The sequence below is a fragment of the Naegleria fowleri genome (genome assembly GCF_008403515.1).
Source record: "Naegleria fowleri strain ATCC 30894 chromosome Unknown tig61, whole genome shotgun sequence".
NCBI lineage: Eukaryota > Heterolobosea > Eutetramitea > Acrasida > Naegleriidae > Naegleria > Naegleria fowleri.
This window is the reverse complement of record NW_025407993.1, coordinates 450,393-468,886: the sequence shown is the minus strand read 5'-3', so window position 1 is coordinate 468,886 and position 18,494 is coordinate 450,393. Positions and strand designations below refer to the sequence as shown.

General features: G+C 37.1%; 6 protein-coding genes across 6 annotated transcripts; 4 read left to right on the top strand and 2 right to left on the bottom strand.

Moving 5' to 3' along the window:
• Positions 1–576: 576 nt before the first annotated feature.
• On the bottom strand, positions 577–2,295 carry FDP41_008559 (uncharacterized protein; the record flags this gene model as incomplete). Its single annotated transcript, XM_044712425.1, has 1 exon — positions 577–2,295. One exon carries the CDS (start codon positions 2,293–2,295, stop codon positions 577–579), a length of 1,719 nt encoding a protein of 572 aa, XP_044558065.1.
• A 516-nt stretch (positions 2,296–2,811) lies between these two features.
• On the bottom strand, positions 2,812–4,239 carry FDP41_008558 (uncharacterized protein; the record flags this gene model as incomplete). Its single annotated transcript, XM_044712424.1, has 1 exon — positions 2,812–4,239. One exon carries the CDS (start codon positions 4,237–4,239, stop codon positions 2,812–2,814), a length of 1,428 nt encoding a protein of 475 aa, XP_044558064.1.
• Positions 4,240–4,842: 603 nt separating this feature from the next.
• FDP41_008557 (uncharacterized protein) lies at positions 4,843–5,832 on the top strand (the record flags this gene model as incomplete). The annotated part of the gene is made up of 1 exon (XM_044712423.1): positions 4,843–5,832. One exon carries the CDS (start codon positions 4,843–4,845, stop codon positions 5,830–5,832), a length of 990 nt encoding a protein of 329 aa, XP_044558063.1.
• A 290-nt stretch (positions 5,833–6,122) lies between these two features.
• On the top strand, positions 6,123–7,148 carry FDP41_008556 (uncharacterized protein; the record flags this gene model as incomplete). The annotated part of the gene is made up of 1 exon (XM_044712422.1): positions 6,123–7,148. One exon carries the CDS (start codon positions 6,123–6,125, stop codon positions 7,146–7,148), a length of 1,026 nt encoding a protein of 341 aa, XP_044558062.1.
• An 824-nt stretch (positions 7,149–7,972) lies between these two features.
• FDP41_008555 (uncharacterized protein) lies at positions 7,973–14,319 on the top strand (the record flags this gene model as incomplete). The annotated part of the gene is made up of 13 exons (XM_044712421.1): positions 7,973–9,318; positions 9,440–9,806; positions 9,870–10,022; positions 10,122–10,844; positions 10,982–11,375; positions 11,426–12,588; positions 12,719–13,170; positions 13,229–13,276; positions 13,374–13,519; positions 13,591–13,614; positions 13,675–13,718; positions 13,805–13,937; positions 14,048–14,319. The coding sequence occupies 13 exons, from the start codon at positions 7,973–7,975 to the stop codon at positions 14,317–14,319; spliced, it is 5,265 nt and encodes a 1,754-aa protein (XP_044558061.1).
• A 1,427-nt stretch (positions 14,320–15,746) lies between these two features.
• FDP41_008554 (uncharacterized protein) lies at positions 15,747–18,473 on the top strand (the record flags this gene model as incomplete). The annotated part of the gene is made up of 1 exon (XM_044712420.1): positions 15,747–18,473. One exon carries the CDS (start codon positions 15,747–15,749, stop codon positions 18,471–18,473), a length of 2,727 nt encoding a protein of 908 aa, XP_044558060.1.
• Positions 18,474–18,494: the final 21 nt, after the last annotated feature.

The window sequence follows — 18,494 nt, the reverse complement described above, 5'->3', positions numbered from 1 at the left end:
GTAGAATTCCAAAGTTATTCTTTAATAATATTTTAGAGATGATAGCACTGCAGAAGATTCATATGGAAAGATCAAGTTCAAACAAATCACAAACTCTAAAATAGCTTAAAATATAACTGAAATACTGTGCTTGAGGGACATCTTGAAACAGAATTCTTCCATGTTCATCTTCTCTGTTATTATTGTATTTCAGAAAGTGGTTGTTGTTGCTTTTGGAAAACATTTTTCGGTTTTTTTCCAGAACTGCAGTTCCTTACAAAAGCTCAATTTATCAAGCAATAAATTTATTTTGGAATATAATTTCAAAAAATTGTTTTGAGAAATCTGTCCATGATTTGAGAGTGATGGAGTCTTAACGCACTCTTCTTGCATGGCAAAACAATCAAAGATGTCCTTCCTGAAACTATTGTTGGATGAACAATATTGTTTCAAGAAATCGTGGACCAAACTTTGATTGCATCAATTCAAGAGACAAGTGCTGTCGTCATTTGAATCGTCAACAACAGCAAACTCACACAAAATGTACTCTCGTGAACTTCTTGTCTCGAGCAAGAGTAGAAACAATGGTGGAGTCTTCTACTCAACAATTTCAACAGCAGCATTACCGGCTACCATAGCATGATAATTATCATCAAAATCAATGGAGGATTGAGGCAAACAGACCTGAGCAAAATATTTCTCATCCTGTGTTTGGTCAATCATGGAAATATCTCGGAGTTCAGTAACGCAGAGAGTAGTCTCCAATAATTCATCCTCATTCATATATCCCTCAACATTTTGAATCACATAATCAAAGAGCTCCTTATCTGTCAAAATGGTTGTCAATCCTTTCTTGGCAAAGAATTGATTAATGTGTCTACAATCATTCACGAGGAAAGACTTGGCATTGGCATGATGGGTTTCAACTGCTTGAGAGACATCAATGATGAACACCTCACCATGGAGATACAAAATATTGTACTCGCTTAAATCGCTATGGATGAGTTTTGCCTTTTGATACATTTTTCTCATGTTCGAGATGACTTGAATGTAGGCCTTCTTCAATTTCTCCATATTAGTGAAATTCACATCTTTCAAAGCAGGAGCTGGAAATCCTTGTTTTCCAATAAAGCTCATCAAAATGACATGATCTCTCACGAGATAGGGCGTAGGGCAAGAGACACCGGCTTGATTGAGCTTTTTCAAATTTCTCATTTCCTTCTCAGCATAAATTTTGATATTCTTCTGGCTGTTGGCCTTCATCTTGTCCTTCATTCGTTTAAATGAGGCACCAACAACCTTGAAAATCTTAATGCAAAAATCAATCTCAGCTCCAGAAGTATCACCAGTAATTTCATCCAAACAGCCCGCAGCGTGAAAGACATGAGATTCCTTTCCTGTTGAAACGCATCCATTCAATTGTGTCACAATTCCCGAGTTCATGAGTTTGTAAAGAATCATGCTGGTTCTATGATCCAACACCTTGTCCGTGGTTCTCTCATCTTGTTTGTCCACACAACGGATTCGTTCGATCGTTTCCTTCTTATTTCTGCGAGAACTGAAGGAGTGAGCACTATGATCACGGAATTGAGAAGAATGCAACACTTTGGTATCAGCTCTCATCAAGGCATTGACATAATCTCCGGCCAAACCAGTAGTATTGGCATTGGAAATGTGATAAACATCATTCAAATCCATGGCACTCTCTTCATCAAGAGTCAAATTGTCGTCTCCTCGAATGGAACGATAGTATTCATCTTCGTCATAGTCCTCATCGTCGTTGTTGTCTTCATCTGCTTCTTCTTCATCATCACTTGCAAATTCCGACGAGGTCATTCTCACTATAGACACAGGGACGTAACCCTTTCTTCCTCCTCCTCCAATGACAATTTTACTCTCGACAGCAGCTGCAAGATTTTCCTCCTCTTGCAACATGCGAGCAAGTAATTCATCATCATGAGTGGTATCCACCACCTTTACTGGAGAATACTCCTTGTTATGAGAGGTTTCAGCTCCGTTGGATGATTGGACCGTTTCCTTCAATCCATTCAGATCTTTGGAAGAAGAGTTTGCAAGTGGTTGTTGTTGTTGTTGGCTCTTCTCATCTTGTTTGTTATTATTATTCTCTTCTCCTTGAAAAGCCTTTTCATTCATGATTTGCTCCAAAATCAATCTCTGCTGTTCAACATCAATATTCTGCAAATCAAAGTCCTCTTCAAATTGTTGTGTATGGTGGTTGGTGCTGTTCGCTACAAACTCCGAGAGGGATTGTTTGTGGCCATGCGAAGATTTGCCAGTTGAGCGTTTCTTGGGCATTGTTGTGAATTTTTTTGTTTTTTTTGAAATGTTATTTTTAACTTGAATTTTAATGTTCGCGGAGAGTTCAATCTGGTACTTGAAAATGTTCTTGTGCTGAAAAGTCGACTTTTGCAGAGATGTTGAATAAATAATTGGATGCCCATGGTGGCTATGTTGAAATGCTGAGTTGGTGAATTTGTTCCAGTTTAATTAAGGTTACTGTTGTTTTAAAACAAATTCCCTATAAACAACAAGAATCGTTAATTTTAAGGATCAAATGGGTTTGTGGGATTTTCTGCATATTTTGTCGAATGGTTTATTTTGAAATGTTAAGCAAGAAGTCCCTAAAACGAATGTGTGAATTCCAATAGATTCAATCATGTCAATTTAATTTAATTTATTAAGGAATTCATAGAAGCGGCTTTGTTGGGCAAACACTCCCCAAGTAAGGGAATGACATATGCCCTTCCTGGCCAAAGATATTTGTATTTTCGACTAGAACAGAGAGAATGTGAACAATGACACCCATTCATTCTAATTCTGTTCTACAGCATCATCCACAACACAAAATTCTGCATAGACCGAGTAATGGTCACTGAGTTGAGTGCATGGCATGATATGATTGGGAGTTCGGAAGAATGGTTCGACGTAACACTTGATGCATTCGAGACGTGTTTTTGTGCAGACTGAAGAACTACTCTCTTGGTGAATGTGAAAGATATAATCGAGACGTTGTTTGGTACAGAGTGTATGTGGATGGGAGAGATGAATTTCTCGTGGCTTTTCCTGTTTGGTGTCTTCATCTAGAATGACGTCTCCAAAGGTTATGGGATGACGTTTGTGATGTTCCAAAATAATGTCATGCAAAAATGTCTGACTTGATGTATTGACATTTTCAATATTGTCATGATTCGAGCAAGAAGCATTGCATTGGCGGTTCATGTCAGAATGATACGTGTGGTGAGGACTCGAAGAGGTCACATTTCGAGTAGTCTCTGTCCCTGGATCATTCAGACCCACAGTGGGAGCCCGTATTAAGGTGTACTTGTTTGCCATTTCAGAACGAATATTCTCATTGAAAATAATGTCATTCATTGTTTTCATCATCCAATCGTACCACTCTTGTCTATTTCGAGCGTCTACATTGAAATCTCCACAGATCAATACAGGTACACTCGGATGTTGCTTCATTTTCTCACTCACAAAAAGTGCAATTTCAATAATTTGTGATTGTTGAATTTTCCAATATTTGGGATTTGTTAAATCATAATTTGCCTGTGTGTGAGTGTTAAACACAAGACATTGCTTTGAGTGTGTGTTCATTGGAATTTCATTTGTGCTCTTGCTTGAAAGAGTTTCACATTGCAAATCTACGCGTGCATAAATCACTCCCTTCGTTGTATAGCCGTCAATATCGCATCCCTGTGAAAATATAAATGCATCCCTCTCCACGATTGGGAATCGACTTAAAATAAATAATCCAGAGTCGATTGGTTTTAATTTCCAATAATCTTGTTGTAAATGTACATAATGATAGCAACAATGGCTGTCATTTTCAGAAACATTTTCTTCTTCATTAGTATGATCATTCTTTTTATAACAAAATTCATTCAATACTCGAGAAGATCGATAACTGGCAGTTGAGAATAATTCCTGCAAACACAAAATGTCAATCCTCCGACTCTTCCATTCCATCATGAGCTCCTCAAGCCTTGCATCTTTATAATCACTGGCATTGGTTTTTACGAGAGGTCTCATGAATAAATTGTACGAAAGAATTTTAAAATGTTTTAAATGTTTTTGGTTATAGGAAGAAGAAGAAGGAGTGTTAGACTGTATTGTATCTGTTCTTGTTGTTGTTTCAGTTCCGATCACCCATTTTTCTTCTTCGGATCGATCAGAGGCTTCGTTAGAAGTAGGATGATGTGATGATGAAAAAGAAAGAATTGGGTATTGAGACATTTTTTCCAATAATTATTATTGAACGTTTCTTTTCAATAACGTGTGCTGCTCTTTCATTCCATACACATTTCAATTTGAACCTCCTTTTGATATCTATTATCCAATTCAATTCAATCTTCTAACGTTTAGCAAGACCGTTCGATATGGTCAATTTGCCATTCCCGCTCGACTTTTGACAGGCCATCTGCGAAAAAATATTTTCATTGTTTGTGCCGTCAACACTTTGTTCGGTTGTTGTGAGTGACGAAAAGCTTCATCATCCCATCATCAAACCGAAATCAATGTATGTTTTTTCTCGAAAATATTTTCAAACAATTCCTTGCTTGTGAATGTCACTTGTCGACGTGGTTGAATTTTATACAATCCTATGCCCTTGTTGTGGTGGTTGCCGATGATGGTCATCGCGATACAATAACAAAATCAATACCCATCAATAATGGAATAACACACCAGTGGCCATCACTTTGAGTTCATCATATTCACTGTGTGAGTCCAAGATTGAAATTTTTAATACAACAAAAAAACAAACATCACAACAACAACATCAAATCATCATCATCATAACACATACATCATCATCATCATCATTGAAACAACTACAACATGATTGACAGATTTAACGACTTGGCTCGTCGGCCACATTATTCCAATCTCAATGTTGAAATGGAAGATCAAAATATTGACCACTCCGCCCACAGTGGTGACACCAAAGAATTGGGCAAATTCATGGAAGAATATTACAATGAAGTTCAAGAAATTAGAGAAAATATTCAAAAAACAGAGACCAAACTCGGCGAGTTGCAAAAACTTTACAATCAATATCTGAGTGCAATTATTGCAGAGGAACAGAGAACATTAAAGCAACGTCAAAAAATGTTGATTGAAGAAACAGGTCGTAGTGTTCAAAAGATTCAAACGGATTTGAGAAATATGCACGATAGAACTCAACAAATTGAACATGAAGAGGGAAATGCAAATTCACCTGCTGTGAGAATTCGTAAACAACAACACGCACTGCTCACAAAGGATTTCATTAGTGTTTTGAATTTATATCAAGATTTGCAACAACAATTCAAATCCAATTATAAGAACCGATTGAAGCGTATTTTGAAAATTGTCAACTCAAGCTCGGGAAACAGTAATGGTGAAGATTTTGATAGAACTGTCGATGAAATGGTTGAAAAGAATACTCTAAATCCTAGTGACTTGATTCAGCAATCGATGGATGGTCTCACATCGTCACAATCTGCCACACTCGATGCCTACTACAATGAAGCAACAGAAACTCATGATGACTTGAAACAAATTGAATACTCACTGAGACAATTACATCAAATGTTTATGGATTTTGCTCTCTTGGTTGAACAACAAGATGAATTGATGGACAATATTGAATACAATGTTGCCAGTACTGTAGAATATGTCGAAAAAGGTATCAAGGATATTAAGAATGCTCGAAAGAATCAAGGACGAAGCAGAAAATGTATCGTCGTTACCATTATTATCATTGTTATTTTCACAGTGATCATTGCTATTTTATTGGCAGTTGGAATTCCACTTGGATTATCATTGTCTGGCCTTATTAAGAGATGAGAGAGTTAACCTATGCCATGACATGAACCTATATGAACACCACCACTAGCACTCATTACACAACGATATTACTACTGCTACCAATACAATGTTATGTACAAACCCAACCATAAACCCAAACCCATGATCTCTTCTTTTACATGAAATTTTATTTTATGAGTAAAAAGTCGAAATTCCTTCACAAAGAAGTAGCCATCGACACCAGCCTTCTCCTCTCATGATCAGAAACAAGACAGAATGATTTCAAGAACCTCTGAAAGAAGCAGACAACGCAAGGAATTGAAAAAAAAATGTCCTTACTCGACGAAGTAACCTCAAACACCCTCAACACTCTCAACGCAACGTCTTGTCCATCAGCCGATCGGTTGGTGAAGAAGGCTGAAAATGTGCTCTCCAAGAAACTTCATTTTGGAAATAGGAATAAGGATGCACAAAAGTATTATGAACAAGCAGCAGAGATTTATATGCAAAGTAACATGTACTCCATGGCCGGAGAGGCCTACATGAAATCGGGAGAGTGTTTTGAAGCTCTTGGAGAACCAACTCGGGCAGCAAACACCTTCTCTGTTGCAAGTGAAGCCTTTATGAATGATGCCATGTTTGATCACTCGAAAGATACATTTGAAAAGTCGCTCCATGCTCTCCAACGAGCAAGTGTCTTGTACAATGAGAATGGGCAAACGGCACAAGCAGCCCGAAAGGAAAAAGCCATTGCAGAGAAATTGAGTGAGGAATCCATAACGGACATTGATATTTTACATTTGGCCATTGAGGCTTATCGGCGGGCAGCCGAGTTGTTCGAGTTTCAACAAGCGTATGCCACGGTGAATGCATGCTTGGAACAAATTGGCTATTTGTATGTGCGTGTGAATGAGTATGTGGAATCGAGCAAAGTATGGGAGGAAATTCTGAATTCAGAGTGGAACCGAGGAAACTCCACGACAGGACAGTCCTCTCTCATTCGTCATTTGGAAACCAAATACATGTTTTATAGCTTACTGACAAGACTGGCTGGAATGAAAGAAGACTATGACAGTGAGGATTTGGACTCGTTCTGGATGGAATTAGAGAATTTTGAAGAGAGAGGACAAAGTTTCGGGAAGAGTCGAGAATTTGAACTGTTGGTCGGAGTCTATCAAGCCTTCAAGGAACGAGATTTGAAAGTATTCTTGAGGGTGGTGAAGAAGACTCTCGAAGTTGCCAAACTGGACGAATGGTCAAAGCAAATACTCTTGCACATTCGAAAGAAGTTGGAGAATGCCATCCATTGTTCGAGTATTGACGAGGACGAGGATGGAGAGGTGGATTTGACTTGAAAAAAATGCGATTTGGTTGCTGTGTGATTAAATATTTCGAAAATGAAATTTCCTCGAGCACCGTGATGTCACGAAATTGACATTCATCAACATCACAATGAGGTTTATTTATTTATTTTAATAGATCGGATTTTGGGATTGGATTGACTGATAGAAAGTTCAAAAATAGTAATATCCGAACCAATCCGTCGATCCGTTAATTAATTATTACCAATTGCAATTTGAATGAGGTTGGTCCGAACTTCTTATACCAATTTATCAATTCCATTTTAAAGTCTCGGAGAAGTGAATACTTTGGTTAATATCGTTGCGTCTTTGTAGGACTGCTAAGAGAGACTGTAGGAGCAGTGGAGTGGGTACACCATCGGATAGGTTATTTTTGGTAAATGATTGCGTTTGGTAGCTCAACTGGCACCCTAGGAGGAGAAAATCCAATTAGCTAAAAAGCGCTTTTTTTGAATATAAATCCTCCGCTAAGATTCGCACACAGGACGCAACCAACAATCTTTGTTGCACTTTCGCTGGCGTTCAACCACTATTAATACTCACAGAAGAATTGCGCGGTGCTTGGGTGCACACCCTTAATTTCGTTAAAGACGTTGGTATGTTTTTAAGGAAATTCTGATTTGCAAAAAAATCATAAGGAGTTCCTGTTCTGCCGCGGTTCGTTCAAGGAGGACCACCACCTCAAAACAATATCTCAAGAACTGAACCATAAGAATCATCATCACAAAGAACAATTCATCAAACACCATCAAGCTTCATATCTTCCTCACATTAGCTCAAAATTCATCATCTCTAGCTAAACCTACATACACCAACTAATGAATAGCCGTTTTGTTCCCAATACCATTCAAGCTTCCTTTGAGAGTGGAGAGGACTCTCACGATCAAGCTGCTACCTCCATGATTGATTCCGGGACGAGTAAAACCTCCAATCAGTCCTCCTCTGTCCTCACCAGTGCTGGAACAGCGACCCGAGTGAGGGATCAACTCTTCATGTTTTTGGTGAACGTAAATTCCAAAACCAGGAAAATTTCGAACCGAAAAGAAGCCTTCTTGAATGCTCTCCTCTATGCCTATGTTTTTTACGTGAGTGTGGTTGTTTCGTCCTATTCCAGTCTGTATCTTTATGATCATCAATCAGGCGATTCTGCATCATCAGGAACTACTCACGCCTTTTCCAATTGGGGCCGTGTTGGAGGATGGATTTGGAGAGTCTTGTTTTATCCCATCCATTTTGCCTTGGAACATTATCCCTATGTAGCCCTAGTTGCCCTCTCGTGCGTCTTTGTTGCGTTGGAAGCAGCCTTCCTGTCCTCTCTCTACTTGTTTCGATGGCTCTCGGATCGAGGACATGCCGCTCTTCCACAAATTCGCAGAGTGTTGCGATGGGTTGAAATTGCGTTCGTCATCTTCTCTCCCTTCATGACATGGGTTCATTGTGTGCCCTTGTCGGTCCATTCACAGCTGCAAACACTCATTTACTTCCCACAGGTGAGTTTTTCATCGTCCATGAATATTGCGTTTGTGGCGATTGGAGTTGTGGGTTGTGTCTTGCAAAGTGTGGCTGTGGTAGTTGGAGTGTTCATTTCCGTTGAAACCATTCCCCCTTACATGAAATATGTCTTGTTCTCCATGGAGAGAGAATATCCCCTCATTGTTTTAATTCTCACGAATATGGCGAGTGTTCTTGTAACCACCGTTTGTGGACCTCAGAATATGATTGCGTCATCATGCATCAAAATCGTGTTGGGTCTTGTCACATGCTTGTTTTTTATTAAGGCACTTCCTTTTTACAAGAGATGGGAAAATTCGATTGCGATTGGAGTTGTGAGCTGTAAAGTGATTGGACCCATTGGATATCTTATATCTAGTTTCTTTACTGGTAATGCTGGCAATGATATTGAGACCATTGGAGGCGCTATCACAGGAGCAACATTGGCAGCATTTTTAATTGTTTTCATTGTTGGTTTTGTTGCAAGCGAAATTTATTTGAGAGTGATCGTGAGCATTGTCAGAAAACCATTATTGGACTACTTCAATAATAAGGGTTCTTCAAAATCAGGTGCCGTTCAACTTTATAATCAGTTCGAGAGTTCAAAAGAAATGAAATATCTCAATACCTTTATCAAATTTGCTCTTTCAAATTTTGATACAACAGAGGATAGGTGAGTAGCAAGATGAATATCATGATGGGGCGTAATATTGTAATTGATTTTATCTTATGACTGGTGTTTGTTTGAAATGTAAATCAATGAATCAACCAACCTTGAATGCATGTGTCTCTAGTGATTTTTTGATTGCCAACAATTTTGTTACAAAATGTGCCTCCAGTAAGGCGCTTGTTAATGTGGATTTTCTAATTTTGAGTGCCTTGTATTTTGGATTTTTTGGATTGGAAGAAGATCAACTCATGAACACTGTGACTGCAGTATCAAACTTATCACGTGCTTACAAGCAAGCACCATCTATCATTCAAAGATATCACCTTGTCTTAAGAACGAAAGAAATTGAAACCAACGCTTCCAATGCAAAAACATTTAACATGGAACTCAAACAACAAATGACCAACGTAGACAAGAAGCAACAAGTAGTCATGTACTTTCACAGAGAATTTTTCAAGGAGTTACTAATAGAAAAATCATCGATCACCAAGGTATGTTATTCTATGACAATGATGACTTGATGATCAACATAAATGATCAATAATAATTTCAAGTTGGAAAATATTAATCGAACCATTTGTAAACTATTACAAGACTGTGATAATAGGTTTAGAAATATGTTTCTTTCACACCGTAATAATAAGACTCTATTGAGAGCCTATGCATCGTATTTGGAGAATTGCAGATGGGAAACTGACACTGCCAAGGTAAGTACGGTCGTTCATTACATCCTTTTTCAATTTACAATAAGTATTATCCCATGTCGTGTTGTGTTCCATGATACTCTATGTGTCCACACAAATAAGCAACTCTATGAGGAAGCGAACATGTTAGAAGAGGAAGATGCACGTCGAGAGAATAAGAAGAAGATTAACTCCAACCTTATGCAAAATCCTTTAACCGCTTCTCAAAAACTACTCATGGCTAAGAACAAAATCGTGCCAGCAGTAAGGTCCTATGATCAATTTGAAGAACAGGAATATCAGATCGAAGAAGAGGCGGCAGCAGCTGAAGGAAACCCTGCCCAGGATTTCGTCATGGTGGATGAAAAACCTACCGACGACGATAATTGGGAATCGGTGAGCGTCGCCGGCAATGAAGATGAGAAGAAGGCACAGTTTTATCGTGCAGCCATAAACACAAGAGAAGACTCGAGTGCCTATCGAATTTGGTTTGCCATATTTTGTGTTCTGTCCACTTTGGTTGTTGCTACTTGTTTGATCACTTCATTACTTCTCTTACAAAATTTTTCGAAACAAATTTCTCTTCAAGAAAAAGTTTGTTCATTGAGTGGAATTCCTCATTTGTTGAATGGACAAATAAGAGCGGTTCAAGCACGTTTAAATATGGCATCGCATGAAATAGATCGAATAGAATTGGCTGAAATGAAAATTATTGCAAGGGATCATATGCAGCTCCTTTTAAACAAAGTTCACGATGTACAAATGGCCTCAACGAGTGGCGAATTTATAGATCAAGTAGTGAAAACGTACACTAAGGTTGAATGGAAATATTATGTACCTACGTCAGTAAGTACCAAGATTAATATCTTCATTAACACTGAATTTGTTTTTGAATTACATTTTACAATGTTTTAAATGGAATTCATATCTCAAATTAATATTTCCCAATTGTTGATCATGAACATTCAAATTTAAACATTTAGCAACCTGATGAATCTCTTATGCCAATCTATGAAGTCAGTAACGCATCCATAGGTGACTTTGTCGACATTACACTTGACTCCGGTGAAGATATTTTGGGCATGATAAACGATTTGACAGAATTTAACAAAACTGTTTCCAACTATCCATTTCTCATGGTTTATTTGAATAGAGATATCATTGCAAATGCCTTCGATTCGTTTTGCGTCTCGTTTTTAGAAGGAACAAAAACCACTACCCAACAGTCATCCATTATTTTCCATTCCATTTACGGCATTGTGTTAGGTCTTTATTTAATATTTATGTTGATCTATGTTGCAGTAATGAGAACGCAGTTGCTGCAGATTTCTCGATTGATTAGTGCTGTTTTTAGGAAAATCCCCAACAATGAAATGGGTAAGTGAGAAATATTTGTTTCCTTTCATTTCTAATTCTCAATATTTCAGGAAAAATATTTCACAGTTTTTCTGCAAAAGTTGAAGACAATCATTTACATAAGGTTAAAATTACACTTTTCACACCTCAAGTTCTCTTCTCAGCCACAACAATGGTTGTGGTTGCAATTGTAGTCATTGTATGGATTCTACTCATTATTGAATATAATATGAACGCTCAAAAAGCTCAAACAACCATGATTGCCACAAACAGTCTGAACACTGTGGTCAAAAGTACCATGTTGGTGAATTTCAATCTCATAGAGACTGCAAAGAAGAGTCAGCTCATCTCAACCTCCTTTGCTGAATTGAAACGAGTCAATCAAGAACAATTGATTGTGGCAACAAGCACCTGGAGAGCACTCTCAGTAGGCATGGAAAGCCAAAACTACAAGTCTGCCGTGTATAATGTGTTTCCCGAAATTGATCAACTATTGATTGGAGGTTGTACAAACTCGTCTAATACCACGGCAAAAATAGAGTCTCCCATTCCATACAACGCCTCTGAGGTCAGTGAAGAGAAACTGCAATCCATATTGAGTCAATACCCAAATGCTGCGTGTTTGGGTATGGAAGATTTAATTGATATAATCAGCTCGCACTCAACAGAATTGACGCAACAATTCTTCTCTGGCTTTTTGTCCAAAGAAATGTCAATGGAGATTTATTTTTCACACGTTTACTATTATAGCGTGGCTTTTTCTCAAAAGATTTTTAAATTCATCTCTACATTTGTGAATTTATCAAAATCACCATCCATTGCGATTACATATACCTGTGCATTTAGTGGCTTGGCATTGTTGTTGATTCTCTTTTACTTGTCTTTTGATTCATTACAGACATTTTGGGAAGAAAAGCATGCCATGAGAACTCTTTTAAACTATACTCATTGGAGCGTGATAGAAACACAAGACTACCTGAAAGACTATGTTCTGTCTCATGAAATTAGCGGCTATACTTATCAATTCCTTAACAAGTTCAAAAATAGAGAATTGAAAGGGAAAACTTCAGACTCTAAAAACGATATGGACGATCCAATGTCTGTGACACGTTCTATTCTGAGCGCTGCAGTAGATGGAGTGGCGATTTGTTCTCAAACTGGAAGAGAGCTTTCTTTGGTCATTCAAGAATTCAACAAATCCGCTGAGGAAATGTTCATGCACAAACGAAATGAGGTAAGTTGATTTGTCACTGTAGTGGCAATTGGTTTGATGAATCTGTCGTATTTATTGAATTATTTATTCATGCATGAAATAACATTCCATCTATCTAATAATGCTCATCAATTATGGTTTATATATACAGATATTTGGTCTCGATATCTCACTCATGTTTTCACCAGAAAGCCATTCACAAATTAAGAAAATTCTTTCTGGAATGATGTCTTCTAGTGCATCCTGTAGTGATATTTTAGAGACAAATTGCTTAAGGAAGAATAAGAGCACATTTCCAGCCAAAGTTACCATTTGTTTAACATATTTCCAAAAGAAGCCTATCGTGACCTTCTTTTTCAGAGATGTCACAATGGAAAAGAAACAAAATTCACTCATTCAAGAAGAAAAGCAAAAGAGCGAGCAATTATTATTGAATATTTTACCAAAACCAGTGGCCACTCGTTTGCTAGAAGGTGAAAGAAACATTTATGAGAAGATTCCTGACTTATCAGTTTTTTTCAGTGATATGGTTGGGTTCACTAGTATGAGTTCAAAAATGGAAGCGAGTGAATTGGTGGCCATGTTGAATGAAATTGTCGAGTGGTAAGTCAGTTTAAAATTGGTGAGAAGTTTAATCCACAATTCTATTCACAACGTTTAGTTTTGATGTATTGACAGATAAGCATGGCTTGGATAAAATTAAGACTATGTAAGTACAATTTCATAGAGTTGGAAGATCAATATTTTGAAAATTGCATGCATGATTGTTCACTATTGTTTTGGAAATAACTTTTGGAATGAAAAAGTGGTGATGCATATTTTTGTGTTGGAGGCGCTTATGCTTCCAAAGTATCGGACCATCCTGAACGAATGTTAAAATTTTGTATTGATATTTTTACATTTTTACACAAATATAATAAGGAAAAGAAAAAGAGAGTGAATGTTCGAATAGGTAAGTGTGTTAATGATATCATGAATCTGTTACAATGTCCAAAACAATATCATTTGAAACAATTATTCAAGGAATTCATACTGGAGCGGCTGTTGGTACGTTGAAAAATTTATAATGTTATAACCATTAACTTTCACTTTGTTACATGATCCTAGGTGGGGTGATCGGAACCAAAAAATTCGCATTTGATTTATGGGGAGTAAGTGTCTTTTCAAAACAATAACGAATGACATTTTCATCATTTCATGAACAAACATTTTTTGACATTTCATCAATCTAATACAGGACACAATCAACACAGCTAGCAGAATGGAATCTACAGGTGTGGCTGGTAGAGTACAAATATCACGTTCCTGTTATGAAAGAGTGCATGATTTAGGTTATCAATTTGAAGAACGTGAACCAATAGAAGTTAAAGGTAAGATTTATATTTACTGTTCACATTTCCAAAAATCCATACATCCGTTCATGTGTTCGATGACTCATGGTCATCCTTAACAACATGTCAAACCTATCTCACATATTAAGGCAAGGGCCAAATGCAAACGTATTTATTGGCTGCCAAACATCATCCTTCTCCTATTCCTATTGAAGAGAATCTCAATGTTGTGAGTGAAAACAAATCATTTGATGAGAGTAGCAACTCTTCCACAAAAGAATTTTTGATCACAAAAACTCTTGCTCGAACATTAACCAGTGGAGATAATTTATTTGAGGTGGACAAGGATATCGAAGTCAAGTCCAACAAATCCAACAAATCTGTAAAAACCAACTCACAGCCAAATATTCTTCTGAAATAAAAGGTGACAAGGTGATTGGTGGCAGTGGCCATCAAATTCTTGCATACCATTTCAGTCAACCATTTTGACGTATTTTTTGAAATAAATATATAAATTGTCCATTAAGGTTTTTCGAGAATGATTTTATTGGGAAAAAGTCGAGTGTTCGTGATGTTGCAACACTCAAGTTTTAGTTCTCGAAGTTGTTTCATGTTGCTGCTGTTGACAAATATTTTCACATCATCCTCATCTTCAACTTCATATCCACGAAGCGAAAGTTTTGTCAAGTTTTTCAAATGTTCACTGCATGCAATTAAATTCAATGATTTTGAAAAGTAACTATCAGTTTCTCTAATAAAAATGAGTGTTTGGAGTGTATTCATCTTCTTGGAACCAGAGATTAATTCAACAATTTCATCTTTGTAAGTTGCATCGTTTAAAACCTCTAATGAATTCAAATTTAAATGAATTTGAGACCAATCGATGAATCTTGTTGAGAACACGTTCTTGCTTTTGTTGATTAATGTATACTTCGTCTTCTTCTTCTTCGTTGAACCTTTCTTCAGGTAATTTAAAACTCATGGACAATGGAATTCGATACCAATTCGAACCATTGTTTTGAAACTCTCATGCAAACTTGCACACGAAACCTCCAATCCAGAAATTCCAATATATGATAAATCATGTCATTTCCCACTTGACTAAGGTTATCATATTTGCACTCAATGTTTGTGTTACATATGTGTTCACTCTTTGTTTTTTTGTTGGACAAGTTCATTTCTCTCCTGTCATTCATCTTTCGTTTGTGACTCGATTCTTCTCCAGGCATTGAAAAATTTTGTGGCGTAATCTTTGGCAACAGCTTATTTCTTTCGGAATCAACTCTTCTTTTTCTTTCCATCTTCCATAAATTCAAACATTTTGAAACATGTTTTGAGAGAATATCATCATCCTTCTCATGTCACTGTTTTTTGAATTGAATTCTTTCTTCATCATCATCCGCCATCTTCTCCTCATTCCGAACACCTGAAACAATTCGTTTCAAACAAAAAGGACAAATTCTCTCTCTACCATCTCCATGATCATCACAACCATCCGTCCATTCATTCATTGATTTCCGAATGGCCTCCTCAATTTCATGATCATTGGTTTCATCCATATGGATATCTGAAGGGAACACTCGTCCATCATTTTTTTTTAATATATAAAAAAACAAAAATAGCCGTTATTGAATTTTCGGATTTTGTTTCTCTCGTATATCCCTACCGATTTTCAAAAAGGATTTTGTGCCATTCATGCATCATCATCATCATCATTATATAACGATTAGAACTGAATTCGGATTCAGAAGAATTTAAAAATTGTTGTTAGTTTTAAGAAGAAGAAGGTGAATTGCTTCTTCATTCATAATAATATTAATAGCTAAAACGAATTGTCCAACATTTACAATGTTGAATCATCATCATCATCACGATGAAGCACGAAAATCAACAGCAAACATGGATACCTCAACCAATCAGCACGAGGACGACAGTGATCCTTCTCATCAACAGCATAACCGAAAATTATATATAACCACCTCATCATCATCATCATCATCATCGGGTTCTTCCAAAAAGAAGAAGAAGAAGAAGAAGGCTCTTTCTGTGGTTGCTGCAGCAGCTCCTACCAGTAATCAAGGAGGCTCTTCCTCTGCAGTAATTATACATCATCACCAAGACGATGACGATGAAGAGGAACAAGGTTATACTTCACTTCAGGACGCTGTCGGAAGGCCTCATCATCCATTCAATTCTCAACAACATAATAATAACGACACGATGAATCATCACACATTCAATTCCCAACATCATCACCGTAAAAGCAATTCTCAAGAACGAAATAATGTGTCAAAACCTTCTTCCCGTAATAATAATATTCTCATGGATGAATATCACAACATCAATGAATCCAGCTTAACCGTGGCGGTAGTCGGAGAGGTTGATAAATCTCATTCATATCCTCATGACATCTCGCCACCTCTTCCTGTTACTCTTCAATCTTCATACTTTACCAATGCAGATAATAATAACGCCTCTACAAACTCAACAATAACACAAACCTCCACATCTCGACGATTGTCCACAATTGGTTCAAATACTAATGACATTCCAACAGCTGGACCTCCCACCTCTCCAACTATGTTACGAGTTTATGAACAGGAAGATGAAAAATTTAATTATCATGCAATTAATGCCATGAGGCAGCTCTACGTGGAAGGAGCAAAAGAAAAAAAAAGCTTTTTCAAAAGTGGAGTTGAAGATGAGGAACTTTCTGGTGGATTATTAATTACAGCAAGTAGGTCTAATCAAGAATGTCACACACATTCCACTTGGATTGATCCCTCTGAATATGTACATAATTTTCACAAATTGTCCAAAGATGAAATTGGAATTATTGTTTCGTTCATGCCCATGCATGACAATTTAAACTTTGGCTTAACGTGCAAAGAATATTATTACATGTCAATACAAGACAGATTTTGGAAATGTTACATCATGAAACTCTCAGCGCGAGAGCGAAAGGAAATGCAAACTGTCTTTTATCAATTGGATATTGACAATAGTGAATATAATTACAATTTCAGCGACGCAGACAACATTTATACACCACTAAATTCTTTCAAGAAGAAGAGCTCCAAACAAAACTCCAAGTCGACTGCACCAGGACGTGGCTTTTTTAGCATTTTCTGGAGAAGTAACAATACCAGTAATAACAATACTGTTGTTCGAGACGATGATAGTCTCAATGAGGCGGGTGATTCCCTAACGATAGAGGATGATTTGGTTTTCAGTGAGGAAGATTTACATTCCATTCAAATCGGATCCATCAATGACAATGTAACCAAGATGATTCACAGTCGTCGATCGTCGAGCTCATCAAACAAATCCAATGCCAGTGGATTTTTTTCGAAAAAGAGTGTCGAAAGCTATGGATCTGTCTCACAAAAACGATTACCTCTCAAACATCAATACATACTCTACAAACAACACTCCAAAACGGTGAGAAAAAAAGAGAGAGGAAAACGAGCGGAGGATCGAATTGATGATCTTCTCAGTAAGCGGTGCCAACCGTGTCTGTATTTTCAACTCTGTATGCTCTCATTTGTGACATTGGTTTTTATCACTCTGAGCTTGGTTTTTGGAGGGCTGTATTTTGATGGCTCTATTGCAAAGGAACAAGCAGATGCCCTAATTGGTGTGAGCCCTGTGGGATTTTCATTCCTCTGGCTACCCATATTTTTTGTGTTTATATTATCCACGTATTTATTTCTTGGATGGATTCCATATTTTTCCAATTGCTGCTTAGCCCTTTATCGAAAACACCAAATTAAGGCAAGCGATGAAAGAAAGAGTTTATTGCGCCCTAACGAAGATACTGATTCTGATGCTGAAACGAGTATTGCCCTAGTTATTTTACGACGACTATTCTTCTCACCAGAAATGCAAAACAACGTAAACGAGTCCAATTACCAGTTACTGCTGTGTTTACCTTCTCAATTTATGTGGTTTTCAGTATTGATATTTTGTGTTGCTTTACATTTGGTGGCATTTGATGGACAAGCTACATGGCGATTTTTCTTTATACCTGTATATATATTTATATTTATTGCTGCTATGGATTTTACTTATCGATTACTACAAGTGTGGAAATTGAAAGCTCCCAATAAGCGTACTTGGGGGAAATTATTAACCATTATTTATCTCGCCATTAATGTGAATATGATTTACTTGTCAGGAACCTCCTCACTGTTTTTATCGAGCTTGAAAATGGATCATCTACCTTTCATGAAAATGGTGGAATGGAGTGTGGTCTTGTCACCCTCTTTTCTCTGCCTTTTACTGTTGCATACCAACATTTCTCTCATTCCCTTCTATACGACCAAGATATTTTACAATGGTTTTCAGTCGCAGACAAGAACTATTTTAGCCATTCTTTCGCCTTTCCCTCTGACTGTGATTGTATTGAGTCCGTTCACTTGTTCTCTTATTTTGCTTGCATTGAGATTGGATTTAATTGTTACCTTTAGATATGTCTTGGTGTTGGCTCCTCTCTATTGTGGATTGTCCATTTACATGATCATTATTGGAATTTATAGCATTGTGAAAATGTTTAAATCTTTTTGTTGTAAATAACGAGAGATTTCATTGTAAACA